At 44.6% G+C, this 15,249-nt stretch overlaps 1 protein-coding gene and 1 pseudogene across 1 annotated transcript; both read left to right on the top strand.

Moving 5' to 3' along the window:
* Positions 1 to 5,575: 5,575 nt before the first annotated feature.
* On the top strand, positions 5,576 to 13,977 carry LOC716787 (uncharacterized). The gene is given in 8 exon segments (XM_077981640.1): positions 5,576 to 5,793; positions 10,568 to 10,720; positions 11,037 to 11,163; positions 11,694 to 12,205; positions 12,498 to 12,534; positions 12,854 to 13,340; positions 13,342 to 13,600; positions 13,769 to 13,977. Coding segments are annotated over 7 exon segments (1,635 nt in total). The 5' UTR covers positions 5,576 to 5,793; positions 10,568 to 10,705; the 3' UTR covers positions 13,967 to 13,977.
* Positions 13,977 to 14,728, top strand: LOC144337097 (uncharacterized; annotated as a pseudogene).
* The last annotated feature ends 521 nt before the right edge of the window (positions 14,729 to 15,249 follow it).

Genomic DNA, 15,249 nt, shown 5'->3' with positions numbered 1-15,249 from the left:
TTTCACCATGTTAGCCAGGATGGTCTCGATCTCCTGACCTCATGATCCGCCTGCCTCAGCCTCCCAAAGTGCTGGGATTACAGGCGTGAGCCACCGCGCCTGGCTGTTTAAGATTTCTATGATGATCAGACGTTGAATTTTGTGAAATGATTTTTCTCCATCTGTTGAGATGATGTGGTTTTCATCTGTCATTCTGTTCAAGTGGTATATCACATTGATTTGCTTGAATATGTTAAACCATCCTTGCATCTCAGAAATAAGTGGCACTTGCATATCTACAATCCTTTTATATAGCCTCTTGAATACAGTTTTCTAGTACAAGAGGTCTTCAAGAAGCTCATGGAAAAATACATATTATGAGAAAATTGTGCATGGATTTCACAGTTTTTGCACCAAAATAAACTGGTACAAATCTGTTCTAACATGTCTGAACAGGCTGTAGTTTGAGGCACTAAAAAGGATAAGGCATGAGTTTGAAAAGAGACTCTATCAAAGCAGTATAAATTCTGCTAAAATTGAAATAATAAGAAACATCAAATTTACGATGAGACCAGATGCAGTGTCTCAGGTCTCTAATCCCAGCACTTTCAGAGGCCGAGACAGGTGTGTCACATGAGCCTGGGTATTCAGGACCAGCCTGGGTAACATGGTGAAAACCCCTTCTATACAAAAAAATACAAAAATTTGCTGGGCATGGTGGCACATACCTGCAGGGCCAGCTACTGTGGAGTCTGCAGCCCAAGGATGGCATGAGCCTGGGAGGTTGAGGCTGCAGTGAACTGTGATCTTGCCACTGCTCTCCATCATGTCTCAAAAAAAGAATACTTATGGTAAAATTTGGGTAGACGAATAATGATATCATTGATGCTTTATGAAAAGGTTATGGGGACGATGCCCAAAAGAAGTCAACAGTTTGTAAATGGATAACTCATTTTGAGTTGTGAGAAGACAATGTTGAAGGTTATGTATGGAGCAGCAGGCAGACCATCCACATCAGTTTCACGGAAAAACAATAATCTTGTTTGTGCTGCAATGAAGAGGACTGATAGCTAACAGCAGAAAAAATAGTCAAGAGGTTGAGAACAGGCTGGTTAACATGGTGAAGTGCCATCTCTACTAAAAATATAAAAATTAGCTAGGTATGGTGGCAGGCACCTATAATCCCAGCTCCTTGGGAGGCTGGGGTGGGAGAATCACTTAAACCCAGGAGGCGGAAGTTGCAGTGAACCGAGATGATGCCATTGCACTCCAGCCTGGGCAACAAGAGTGAAACTTTCTCTCAAAATAATAATAATAATAATAAATATGAAGCCCCTTCTCTTCCTTTGCCTGGAGTCAAGTGGTGTGTACTTGACTCCACTTCTAGCCATATCTTCTCATAAGACTTTCAGGATTAAGTGATTCCTGGCCAAGAAAAAAAGCAAAATCATTCCATTCCCCAGTGGATTCAGATGAAAACTGGTAATAAAATCAGGTACAACTTTAAAAGAAGACACTGGAGAAGAGCCAAGCTGGGTCTATAAGGAATTGCACCTGAGATGACACACATATTTATGCTGTCTGAGCATTACAATCACGTTACCATATCAAGCAGAAAATGTCACTACTATCTGAAGAGTTGGACATGTTTTATTGGGAATACATTTTTTTCTCTCTGAATCTGTTATGAATACATTGGTTGGCTGAGTTCAGTAATAAATACGTCAGACTTTTCATTTCCAAAAAAAAGTCAAATGATGTAATTCCGTAGAGTACCTTAATTCCTGTATTGCTTTTTGTTTTTTTTTTTTGAGATGGAGACTCCACTGGGTTCAGTGGATCACACCTGTGTTCGTCACACATTGGGAGGCTGAGGTGTGAGGTTTGCTTGAGACCAGGAGTCTTCTGGGAATCTTCTTGCCTCCACTAACCCAGTTCATGACACACCCTTGGACTTTACTGTTTTGGAAAATCTATATAAAGCAATATCAGTGTGTCAAAGCATTATGTTTGTCAGAAGCTTGTGAAAGAAACTTAAAAATTACTAAGTCAAAGAGAAAAGTCAAGTTGGGAACAGTGTCAGACAAACCTTCCTCCAATTTTATTCCTAAACAAGATAGCTACAAGGATTTTTTAAAAAGCTACATAGAGGCTGGGTACGATGGCTCAGGCCTCTAATCCCAGCACTTTGGGAGGCCTCAGTGGGCGGATCACCTGAGGTCGGGAGTTCGAGACCAGCCTAACATGGAGATGCCCCTTCTCTAGTAAAAGTAGAGACTTAGTCAGACATGGTGGCATATGCCTGTAATACCTGCTACTCGGGAGGCTGAGGCAGGAGAGTCACGTGAACCCAGGAGGCAGAGGTTGTGGTCAGCCGAGACCACACCATTGTACTCTAGCCTAAGCAATAAGAACAAAACTCCATCTCCAAGATGAATGAATAAATATTGGCCGGGCGCGGTGGCTCAAGCCTGTAATCCCAGCACTTTGGGAGGCCGAGACGGGCGGATCACGAGGTCAGGAGATCGAGACCATCCTGGCTAACACGGTGAAACCCCGTCTCTACTAAAAATACAAGAAAAATTAGCCGGGTGAGGTGGTGGGCGCCTGTAGTCCCAGCTACTCGGGAGGCTGAGGCAGGAGAATGGCGTGAACCCGGGGGGGGCGGAGCTTGCAGTGAGCCGAGATCGCGCCACTGCACTCCAGCCTGGGGCACAGAGCAAGACTCCGTCTCAAAAAAAAAAAAAAAATATATATATATATATATATATATTTAAAATATAAAGATGAGGTTTCACCATGTTGCCTGGGCTGGCCTCCAACTCTTGGCCACTAACTTATCTTTCTGCTTTAGCCTCCCATCATGCTGGAATTGCATGCACGAGCTGCCACCCCTGACCACATTATGCTTTTTCAAACTTGCTAATATTTTAGATATGCTAATTTCTTCCTAAACGTAATTATGTTTTAGCTAATTACTAGTGTTTGATAAATGAAACCTTCGATAACTAGGGATATGAGTGAAAAATATAGTTCATGGTACATGTTAACTTACAGATATTACCATAAAATTATTGCATGCAGAAATGAGGTGATTTAAAAGTTTATAATTTTTTTTTTTTTTTTTTTTTTTTGAGATGCAGTCTCACTCTGTTGGCCAGGCTGGAGTGCAGTGGTGAGATCTCAGCTCACTGCAACTTCCGCTGCCTGGGCTCAAGCGATTCTCCTGCTTCAACCTCTTGAGTATCTGGGATTACAGGTGCGTGCCACCATGCCCAGCTAATATTTGTATTAGTACAGATGGGGTTTCACCGTGTTGGCCAGGCTGATCTCGAACTCCTGACCTCAGGGTGATCCATTCGCCTAGGCTTGCCAAAGTGCTGGGATTACAGGCAGGAGGCACTGCGCCCAGCCAATTTTGTAATTTACTTATATTTTCTTCAGGGCCCACGTAAAACAGAATAACCTGACTGGGATGTATCCTTAGTAATATCTCATAATTATTCTCTATATGAAAATAAATCCCAATGTTTGAAGACTGCCTATTTTACAGCCTTTATTATTCACACCTGATAGAACACTCAGGCAAGAACAATAAAGAAGACACCTAAAATAGATTACAATTGAATGGGTGCGGTGGTTCACCTGTAATCCCAGCACTTTGGGAAGCAAAGGTGGGAGGATTGCTTGAGTCCAGGAGTTCAAGGCTAGCCTGAGCATCATAGTGGAACCTTGACTCTACAAAATGTTAAAAAATTATCCAGGTGTGGTGGTGAGGGCCCGTGGCCCCAGCTAGTTGGGAGGTGTAGTGGGAGGATTGCTTGAGCCCCAGAGGTTGAGGTTGCAGTGAGCAGTGTTCCTACCACTGCATTCCATCCTGGGTGACAGAACTAGGTCTTGTTTCTAGGGAAAAAAAAAAAAAAAAAAACCAGCTTGAAGATAAAAAGTACATTTTCTACTTATTTTCAGAAGTCATGTAAAGTGAATATTACAATACATTTAGGAATTATTGATATGTTGTCAACGTTTATCGCTTAAATATATTGCAGGAAGAAATGTAAAAAAAGAAAAGGTTTGCGAATGAGGACTAAGATCTGATTTTTTTTTATCTTGCCTAAATTCCTATCTGAGGAGTCTGGGGAGTCATGCCCTACAAACCATAAATACTCATCAGATGGTTTTATTTAGTCCTATATATCCTGTCTTACTTTCCAGTCTGACTCTGGAATAACATGTGACAAAGAAGAAAGTCAAAATATTTTACCCCAAAACATGTTTCTTTGCCATATTTTGAAATGGTCCTGCAAAGCTGTCCTTTGTGAGGGGTACATGTGCATCTGTAAAGAATCTCTAACATAGCTAGATCTTTTTCTTCTAGGCCCTCCCAATCCTGAAGAGATTAAGTAAGAAGCTAGCACCTTTTAAAGGTCTGAATAGAAAACATTTGTCATCTATTGTCTCTAAGGCAGCCAATAGAAGACTTCAAAACAACCTTTGTCTCCACAATCTTCTATCTTAACCTGAACATTTCTGCTATTGATCCCAGGTATTTAGACAAACTCAACCAATTGTCAATCAGAAAATGTTTCAATTTACCTATAGCCTGGAAGACTCGCTTTGAGTTGTCCCACTTCTCTGAGCCAAAGCAGTGTATTTCTTAAATGTATTTGATGTCTAATGCCTCCCTAAAATGTCTAAGAACAAGCTGTTCCCCATTACCTTGGGCACATGTTCTCAGGACCTCCTGATTGTCATTCATATTTAGCTCAGAATAAACCTCTCAAAATATTTTACTGAGTTTGACTCTTTTCCACGACAAGAATAATTCATTTTAAGTGCAGCGTGAAGTAACAAATGTAAGGAAAAACTGGGCAATTTATATGTTTTTTTGTTTTTGTTTTTCTTTTAAATCACCTTTTTTCTTATTGAGAGGAAGGAGGGAGCTCTGGGGTAGAGGGTCTTGGTCTGGCCAGGCTGGACCTCTGCGCTCAGCGATCTTCTTGCTCCTGCTTCCTAAGTAGCTGGGACCCCAGACTCCCGCCACCTCGCCCGCATCCCTGTTGTGTTTAAGCAGCAGGTGGTGACCTCACTCTTCCTAGGTCTGGGCCGTCCGCTCCGCACCCCATGGGGTGGCCCTAGGGATGTCTCTGGAGCTGAGCACAGGGTGGAGTCTCCCACCCCAGTAAATGGAGAATAGAAAAGAGGAGCATTTCTATTCTGTTCTCTGGGCCATCGGCATGAAATTGTACGTTTCGCTCAGGGAAGCCTTTGCATTTCGCATTCTAGCTTGCCTTCCTGCCCTAGACAACTTAAAGGCTTTGAAATTAAATTGGTAAAATTAATTTCAATAGCAAGGAACTTTCCTGGATCCAATTACCGCCCCACGTCCACTTCTCAGGTACTATTTCCATGACTGCTGAGCTGCTCCAGCCTTACTGGCGGGTTTGTCTCCAAAACCCGGAAAACTGATGCGCGGGGAGCGAGATGGAGAAAAGCGCAGGCCCCGTCCCCGCGGACCCCTCACAACCCACGACTCTTCTCCCCCGCGCCAGGCCCCTTGTCACTCTCCCTCGCCCCCTCCTCAGACATACCCCGTCCACCTCCTGGGGGTTCCGCCCAGGTCTGGCTTCTGTCCTGCGCTGATTGGCACAGACCCGGAAGCGGATGGTGTGGCCTGAGGGTTGCACCGCCGCCGCCTTGCGCTTCCCAGTTCTCAGGTGCTGCTATACCAGGGAGGTGGGGTTCCCACAGACCCGGAAATTCCGGCGCGACTTTCTCAACCCAGAGCAAGTTGAGACGTCCAAGTGGGAGTCCGTGAGTCCCTTCCTACTGAGTTTAAAGTCGCCCTGAGGCTGGACCCATCCCCAGTCTTTCTGCAGTGGGGCCGTGAAGACACCTCCTATCGCGAAAATTTCCTTCACAAAACCCTTCCTGACCTGTCCTCCCGGCTCGCGCTGTTTCAAGTCCTCACCCGCGAGCTGAATTCCCGCCCTGGGCGCCTCTCAGCCTCGCTCTTGTCGGCGCCTGGAGCGCACCGCGGCAGCCCCAGTCCCGGGGAAGCTGCGTTCTCTGCCTGGTCCTGGGGTCCTGCAGACCCCACCTTGGTCTGAAGGCGCCGTCGCCCTCCACCTCCCCCCCTGGTGCCGGGCCCTGCTGCTCCCCAATTCCAACCCTTGGAAAACTTGCTCTTCTTGGAGGCAACCCTCTTATCCCGTTCTGTCCCTGTTGTTACCGGAAGGCGGGCTTGGAGTTTGAGGTTTCCAGGTTCTTCGCTGTTGAACATAGAATAATAATTAAAAAAAAACCGCCCAAAGTCACAAAAGAACGAAGCGGCGATAGCAGGAATTTATTCAATCAAGACAGCACTCCACAGGGAGGAGTGGGCCCGAGCGAGCATCTCCAGGGCCCCGTTTACAAAGTTTTGGGGGCTTAAAGTATTTCTTTTGAGGTCTCTATGGGCTACCCCTTATCTATGCCCTATGCCCTGTGCCCTATGCAGATGGGTGCCCTATGCAGATGAAAGGACACAAAGATAGATGTGTACCCGCCCCCCACCCGCTACACCCTTGTTCTGCTCTCTAATCTTTGCACATACCAGAGATTTCGTAAGTTCTGTGAGTACCTGGTTTTCTGCACGTACCAGAGATTTTGTTTTGCACATACCAGAGATTTTGTAAGTTCTGAGGCAAGGTCACAAGACGTGTTTAAGTAAGATAAACTCTTGCTGCCATAAACCTGCTCTCCCGCCTCAAAGTTTGAACTAAAATATCAGAAATGGCGGGAACCAATCATAGTTAGCCAAATCGCCTTGTTCAAACACTAGCCAATCATATATCTGATTTGTATAATAACTCTATGCCCACTTTTCTTAGACTATATAACACTGCTCGGAGCTCAGTGGGGGAGCTCTCCTGCCCGTCTCGTTTCACGAGCGAGGGAGAGTTCCAGGTTCGAACCTGTAATAAAGATCCTTGCTGCTTAGCTTTGACTCTGGACTCTGGTGGTCTTCTTCGGGGAATAAACGGTCTGGGCATAACACAGATGGAGGGGTGGCCGGTGCTTGGTCTTGGCCACTCCTGGGCTCTTTCCCTTTCCATCTGAGACATGGTTGAAGGGGCAGGGCGGTAGGGAGAGCAGCCTTTGATTCTTTGTTACTCCCGATGGAAAGATGGGGTTTTTCCTTTTGGCCTAGTTTTGGAAAGTTCACGTTAATTGGCCTTAGATTCCCTGCCCCCAGACCCAGGACCCATGTGTTTCCTTTTTCTTCTTTCTTATTGGAGATGGGTCTCTGTTGCCCAGGCAGGAGAGTGGTGACAGGATCACAGCTCACTGCATCGTCAATATCCTGGGCTAGAGGGAGTCTCCCACCTTAGCCTCCAAAGTAGCTGGGACCACAGCCGCGCGCCACCACACCGCGCTAATTTTTGTGTGTGTGTTTTTTTTTTTTTTTTTTTTGAGATGGAGTCTTGCTTTGTCGCCCAGGCTGGAGTGCAGTGGCCGGATCTCGGCTCACTGCAAGCTCCACCTCCCGGGTTCAGGCCATTCTCCCGCCTCAGCCTCCCAAGTAGCTGGGACTACAGGCGCCAGCCATCTCGCCCGGCTACTTTTTTTGTATTTTTTTTAGTAGAGACGGGGTTTCACCGTGTTAGCCAGGATGGTCTTGATCTCCCGACCTCGTGATCCGCCCGTCTCGGCCTCCCAAAGTGCTGGGATTACAGGCTTGAGCCACCGCGCCCGGCCTAATTTTTTTTTTTTTTTTTTTTTTTTTTTGAGACGGAGTCTGGCTCTGTCGCCCAGGCTAGAGTGCAGTGGCCGGATCTCAGCTTACTGCAAGCTCTGCCTCCCGGGTTCACGCCATTCTCCTGCCTCAGCCTCCCGAGTAGCTGGAACTACAGGCGCCCGCCACCTTGCCCGGCTAGTTTTTTTGTATTTTTTTAGTAGAGACGGGGTTTCACTGTGTTAGCCAGGATGGTCTTGATCTCCTGACCTCGTGATCCACCCGTCCCGGCCTCCCAAAGTGCTGGGATTACAGGCTTGAGCCACCGCGCCCGGCCCCCCGGCCTAATTTTTGTATTGTTTATTAGAGACGGGCTTTCGCCTTGTTGCCCAGGTTGGTCTCCAACTCCAGGGCTCAAGCGATCCAGCCGCACCGGCCTCCCATTGGGAGGCCGAGGTGGGCGGATCACCTGAGGTCAGGAGTTCGAGATCAGCCTAGCCAACATGGTGAAACCTCGTCTCGACTAAAATACAGAAATTAGCTCGGTGTGGTGGCGGGTGCCTGTAATCTTACTCCCAGCTACTCAGGAGGTTGAGGCAGGAGAATCTCTTGAATCCGGGAGGTGCAGGTTGCAGTGAGCCGAGATCGCGCCACTGCGTTTCAACCTGGGTGACAGAGCGAGACCCCGTCTCAAAATAAAATAAAATAAATTAATTAAAATAAAATAAAATATAAAATAAATCTTCTCAGGCTTTGGTAGAATGTTATGAGCTCACATCATTGTTTTGTAACTATGATATGTGTTCAAAATTTTCTCCTTTGTCCCCACAATTCATTAGATGTATTTTTTAACCATTTTAAAATAGTTTATGAAATTTATTGTATTCAGTTTACACTGGGGACTGCATGCTTTCTAGTCTGTATCATATATTGAAAACATTTCCTAGTACCTGATACATGATTTTAGGTTGTTTCAACGTGTACTTGATAAATATATCAAGGAACTCTTTTATGTATGTATGTATGTATGTATTTATTTATTTATTTTGAGTTTTACATGGAGTTTTGCTCTTGTTGCCCAGGCTGGAGTGCAATGGCATGAACTATGCTCACCACAACCTCTGCTTCCTGGGTTCAAGCGGTTCTCCTCCCTCAGCCTCCCGAGTAGCTGGGATTACAGGCATGCGCCACCACACCCGGCTAATTTTGTATCTTTAGTAGAGATGGGGTTTCTCCATGTTGGTCAGGCTGGTCTTGAACTCCTGACCTCAGGTGATCCGCCTGCCTCAGCCTCTTAAAGTGTTGAAATTTTAGGCATGAGCCACTGCACCCAGCCACAGGAAGGTTTTTAATTTAGGGTCTTTAATTGCCAATGTGGGTTCGCTCAGGGTCAGGCAGCGACCCCTTAGATCAGCCAGATGTGTTTCTGAGCGAACATACACTTGTTCTTCCCACCTGTTGGGCAAGCAGACTGGTCTGGGTGAGGGACCCTGGGCTGTCCCCCTCAGCTGTTCCTGCTCATCTACCCCGTCAAGATGAAGACCATTCCAAAGTCAAACAGGACGCTGGTACACATGAGACCCCAGAGAGGACATGCTAGTATCCCTCTTATTCATTCACTCACTCAGTAGCTATTAAGCGTGTACTATATGACTGGGGGCAAAAATAGAGGAACTGTCTGTGCCAGGGATCAAAATGATAAACCAGCAGACTATCCTTCCTGCTTTCTCCAGATTATTTTTCATTTTTATTTTTTTGAGACGGAGTCTCACTCTGTCACCCAGGCTGGAATGCAATGGCACGATCTCAGCTCACTGCAGCCTCCCCTGCCAGGGTTCAAGTGATTCTCCTACCTCAGCCTTCCGAGTAGCTGGTTCTACAGGCCCACACCAGCACATCCATCTTATTTTTGTATTTTTAGTACAGATGGAGTTCTGCCATGTTGGCCAGGCTGGTTTCCAACTCCTGACCTCAAGTGATCTGCCCGCCTGGGTCTCCCAAAGTGTTGAAATTACAGGCGTGAGCCACCACACCTGGGCTTTTTTTTTTTTTTTTTTTTTTTGAGACGGAGTCTCGCTTTGTCGCCCAGGCTGGAGTGCAGTGGCCGGATCTCAGCTCACTGCAAGCTCCGCCTCCCGGGTTTACGCCATTCTCCTGCCTCAGCCTCCCGAGTAGCTGGGACTACAGGCGCCGCCACCTCGCCCGGCTAGTTTTTTGTATTTTTAGTAGAGACGGGGTTTCACCATATTAGCCAGGATGGTCTCGATCTCCTGACCTCGTGATCCGCCCGTCTCGGCCTCCCAAAGTGCTGGGATTACAGGCTTGAGCCACCGCGCCCGGCCGCTTTTTTGTTTTTAAGATAAATCTCACTCTTGTCACCAGGAGGGAGTACAGTGATGCAATCTTGGCTCACTGCAACCTCCGCCCCTGGGCTCACGTGATCCTCTCATATCAGACTCCTAAGTAGCTGGGCCCAAAGACCCACAGACGTGCACCACCACACCTGGCAAAATTTAGGTAATTTTAGTACAGATGGGGTTTTACTGTATTACCCAGGCTGGTTTCGAACTCCTGAGCTCAAGCAATCCACCTGCCTTGGCCTCTGAGTGCTGTGATAACAGGCGTGAACCACCATATCCAGCCTCTGTGTGGGGTTTGGTCAGGGCTGGGTCTGTGTCCTAAAGGGGAGCTCATTCCAACCCAGCTCCCACTGCTGCAGCGTGTGTGTGGGCTTCTCCAGGAGGGAATTGGGTTCTGAAGAAAGGGCTCAAAATTCATGTAGTTTTCCTGTTGTCCCTGCTGCAGTGGGCAGCAGAGAGGACCATATTTCCTCAGGGTGAGGTCTCCTTTGTATGTGTCATTGTGTTACAGGGAGGGTGTGTGTTGATTCTGAGCAATCAACAACATATTTTTAACATTCAAGATTGACTTCTAAAGACTCTTGGTACGTGAGGAAGAAACCCTGAGGAAGATACCTGGAAAAGGAAGAGGAAAGCAAAGGAGTCAGGGATGGCTCCTCCTCAAGTGAGATGATATTCTCGGTGGATTGTTCTGTCTCATTCCTTTTTGAAACGCTGGGCCTTGGAGTTGGGAATCTTCTCTGAGTTCTTCCAGCCTGGGCGACAGAGCGAGACTGCATCTCAAAAAAACAAAAACAAGAAACAAAAAAAGGAAAAGTATAACAAAACACACTGGTAAGACAAAATGTGGTGGAAAATCCCTCACTCGGATTTGTCAGAATATTCACTACAATGAAATCCATGCTTTCACCTCTCCTCATTTTTTCTAAAGATAAGAACTCCTCCCATAACCATTTGGTTAAAATGTGTTTTCATTTCAGGGTCTGTTGACATTCAGGGATGTGGCCATAGAATTCTCTCAGGAGGAGTGGAAATGCCTGGACCCTGCTCAGAGGACTCTGTACAGGGACGTGATGCTGGAGAATTATAGGAACCTGGTCTCCCTGGGTGAGGATAACTTCCCTCCAGAAGTGGGGATGTGCCCTTGCATATGTTTGTATTTTCTCATTTTTTCTTTTTGATAGAGTGTCTTGCTCTGTCACCCAGGGTGACATTAGCCTGTTGTTGATTATTTACCAATATAGTATATTGTGTGGCCCTTTAGCATTTGTATACAGTAGATATGCTATAAATATGAAGAATATATATTTTTCTCTTTCTTGATGTGACAGTGATATGTTTTTTGCAAACTGTTTCACACTTTAGGGTCACAGTGGAAAAATACTCCTTTTAAACTTGTTTGTGCCCTGTCAGTGTTTCGTCATGATATTGGGAGTAGGCTTCAGTTAAAAACAATTTGAAGTACATGTAATTGCCCTTTATTTATTAAAGAATCTTACCCTTTTGTGTTCCTAAACTTTGAAGATCATGTTTGGGAAGTTTAAAATGAGTATTGTTTTTAGTGTCATATTTATACAGTTCAGTATTATTTACCATCTATACTTAAGTGGAAACCTGTTGGTGTTTACATTTTGTAGATATCCATTCCAGATGCATGATGAAGGAGTTCTCATCAATAGCAAAAGACAATACAGAAGTGAATCACACAGGGACAATGCAAAGACATAAAATTCATCCCACTGGAGATTTTTGCTTACAGGAAATTGAGAAAGATATTCATAACTTTGAGTTTCAGTGGCAAGAAGATGAAAGAAATAGCCATAAAACACCCATGACAGAAATAAAATGGTTGACTGGTAGTACAGACCGATATAATCGAAGGCATGCTGGAAAGAAGCCTATTAAAAATCAGCTTGAATTAAGCTTTCATTCACATCTGCCTGAACTACACACATTTCAGAGCAAAGGAGAAATTAGCAATCAACTTGAGAAGTCTATCAATGATGCTTCCTCAGTTTCAACATCCCAAATAATTGCTTGTAGGCCCAAAACCCATATTTCTAACAACTATGGAAATAATTTCCTCCATTCATCATTACTCACACAAAAACAGGAAGCACACATAAAAGAAAAATCTTGGCCGGGAGCGGTGGCTCAAGCCTGTAATCCCAGCACTTTGGGAGGCCGAGACGGGCGGATCACGAGGTCAGGAGATCGAGACCTCCTGGCTAACACGGTGAAACCCCGTCTCTACTAAAAAATACAAAAAACTAGCCGGGCGAAGTGGCGGGCGCCTGTGGTCCCAGCTACTCGGGAGGCTGAGGCAGGAGAATGGCGTAAACCCGGGAGGCGGAGCTTGCAGTGAGCTGAGATCCGGCCACTGCACTCCAGCCTGGGCGACAGAGCCAGACTCAGTCTCAAAAAAAAAAAAAAAAAGAGAGAAATCTTTCCAATGTAATGAGAGTGACAAAGCCTTTACTTATAGATCACTCTTTTTTTTTTTTTTTTTTTTTTTTTGAGACGGAGTCTGGCTCTGTCGCCCAGGCTGGAGTGCAGTGGCCGGATCTCAGCTCACTGCAAGCTCCGCCTCCCGGGTTTATGCCATTCTCCTGCCTCAGCCTCCCGAGTACCTGGGACTATAGGCGCCCGTCACCTCGCCCGGCTAGTTTTTTGTATTTTTTGGTAGAGACGGGGTTTCACCATGTTAGTCAGGATGGCCTCGATCTCCTGACCTCGTGATCCGCCCGTCCCGGCCTCCCAAAGTGCTGGGATTACAGGCTTGAGCCACCGCGCCCGGCCTATAGATCACTCTTAAGAAAACATCAGATAATCCATTTAGGAGACAAACAATATAAATGTGATGTATGTGGCAAGGTCTTTAATTGGAAGCAAAACCTTGCATGTCATCGTAGATTTCACACTGGTGAGAAACCTTACAAGTGTAATGAGTGTGGCAAAACCTTCAGTCAGATGTCATCCCTTGTATACCATCGTAGACTTCATACTGGAGAGAAACCTTACAAATGTGAAGAATGTGATGAAGCTTTCAGTTTCAAATCAAACCTTGAAACACACAGAAGAATTCATACTGGAGAGAAATCTTACAGGTGTAATGAATGTGGCAAGACCTTCAGTCACAAGTCATCCCTTACACGCCATTGTAGACTTCATACTGGAGCGAATCCTTACAAGTGTAATGAGTGTGGCAAGATCTTCATTCAGACGTCATCCCTTATATACCATCGTAGAGTTCATACTGGAGAGAAACCTTACAAATGTGAAGAATGATGAAGCTTTCAGTTTCAAAGCAAACCTTGAAAGACATAGGAGAATTCATACTGGAGAAAAACCTTATAAGTGTAATGATTGTGGCAAGACATTCAGTCAGATGTCATCCCTTGTATACCATTATAGACTTCATACTGGAGAGAAACCTTACAAATGTGAAGAATGTGATAAAACTTTTCATTTCAAATCAAACATTGAAAATCACAGGATAATTCATACTGGAGAGAAACCTTACAAGTGTAATGATTGTGGCAAGGTTTTTAATCGAAAACCACACCTTGCACATCATCATAGAATTCATACTGGAGAGAAACTTTTCAAGTGTAATGAGTGTGGCAAGACCTTCAGTCAAAATTCAGTCCTTGTAATTCATAAGGCAATTCATACTGGAGAGAAATCTTACAAGTGTAAGGAATGTGGCAAGTCCTTCAGTCAGAAGTCATCCATTACAAGCCATCATAGACTTCATACTGGAAAGAAACCTTACAGATGTGAAGAATGTGACAAAGTTTTCAGTCGCAAATCAAGCCTTGAAAAGCATAGGAGAATTCATACTGGAGAGAAACCATACAAATGTAAGGTTTGTGACAAAGCTTTCGGGCGTGATTCACACCTGGCATGACATACTAGAATTCACACTGGAGAGAAACCTTACAAGTGTAATGAATGTGGTAAAGTTTTTAGTCAAAAAGCAAAGCTTGCATGGCATCATTGAATTCATACTGGAGAGAAACCTTACAAATGTGAAGAATGTGACAAAGTTTACAGTCACAATCAAGCCTCGAAAGACAGAATTCATACTGGAGAGAAATCATACAAATGTAAGAGTTTGTGACAAGGCTTTCAGGAGTGATTCACACCTGGCAGAACATACTAGGATTCACACTGGAGAGAAAACTTAAAAGTGTAATGAGTGTGACAGAGCCTTTAATGGGCAGTCAACACTTATTCACCATTAAGCAATCCATGGTATAAGGAAACTTTACTAATGTAATGATTGTCACAAAGTCTTCAGTAACGCTACAACCATTGCAAATCATTGGAGAATCCATAATGAAGTGAGATGTTACAAGTGTGACAAATGTGGGAAAATTTTCAGACATCGTTCATACCTTGAGAGAAACCTTACAAATGTCCTACTAGAGAGAAACCTTACAAATGTCATGATTGTGGCAAGGTCTTCAGTCAAGCTTCATCGTATGCAAAACATAGGAGAATTCATACAGGAAAGAAACCTCACAAGTGTGATGATTGTGGCAAAGCCTTTCCTTCACGTTCACAGCTCATTACACATCAGAGAATCTATACTGGAAAGAAAGCTTACAAATACTGTAAGTGTAAAATATCTTCACTCCTTGAAGAACATCAGAAAATTCATTCTTGAGATAATCGTTGCAAATGCCATGAGTATAGCAAACCATCACACATTAATTGATATTAGAGTCAATTCAGCGTTGACTTCAGTTTGAGTTGACTTAACTTTGAGTTCAAGCATTAATTGACATTAAAGTGTTTATGTTAAGAAGATTGGACTGGGCAGGGTGGCTCACGCCTGTAATCCCAGCACTTCGGGAGGCCAAGGCAGATAGATCACTTGAGGTCAGGAGTTTGAGAGCAGCCTGACTAGCAGACGTGAGTCATTTTTTCCAGCCTGTTTTTTGTTTAACGAAAACTGATAGGGATTTTTATGGGTATTGTGTTGAATCTGAATCACACTGGTTTGTATAATTATTAAACAATATTAATACTTCTAATCCATCAATATGGGTCGTATCTCTAGTTTTTTTGATCAATGTTTGTAGATTTTAATGTAAAAGCTTCTCACCTCCTTAATTCGTAATTATTTCTTTAAGTTCTAGAGCAAATGGAAGTGTGTTCTTAATTTTCTGTATGCCCTACGTAAAT

The sequence above is a fragment of the Macaca mulatta genome, chromosome 19 (assembly GCF_049350105.2).
Source record: "Macaca mulatta isolate MMU2019108-1 chromosome 19, T2T-MMU8v2.0, whole genome shotgun sequence".
Taxonomy (NCBI): domain Eukaryota; kingdom Metazoa; phylum Chordata; class Mammalia; order Primates; family Cercopithecidae; genus Macaca; species Macaca mulatta.
The sequence above is the reverse complement of the archived record's forward strand: the minus strand, read 5'-3'. Positions and strand labels throughout refer to the sequence as shown.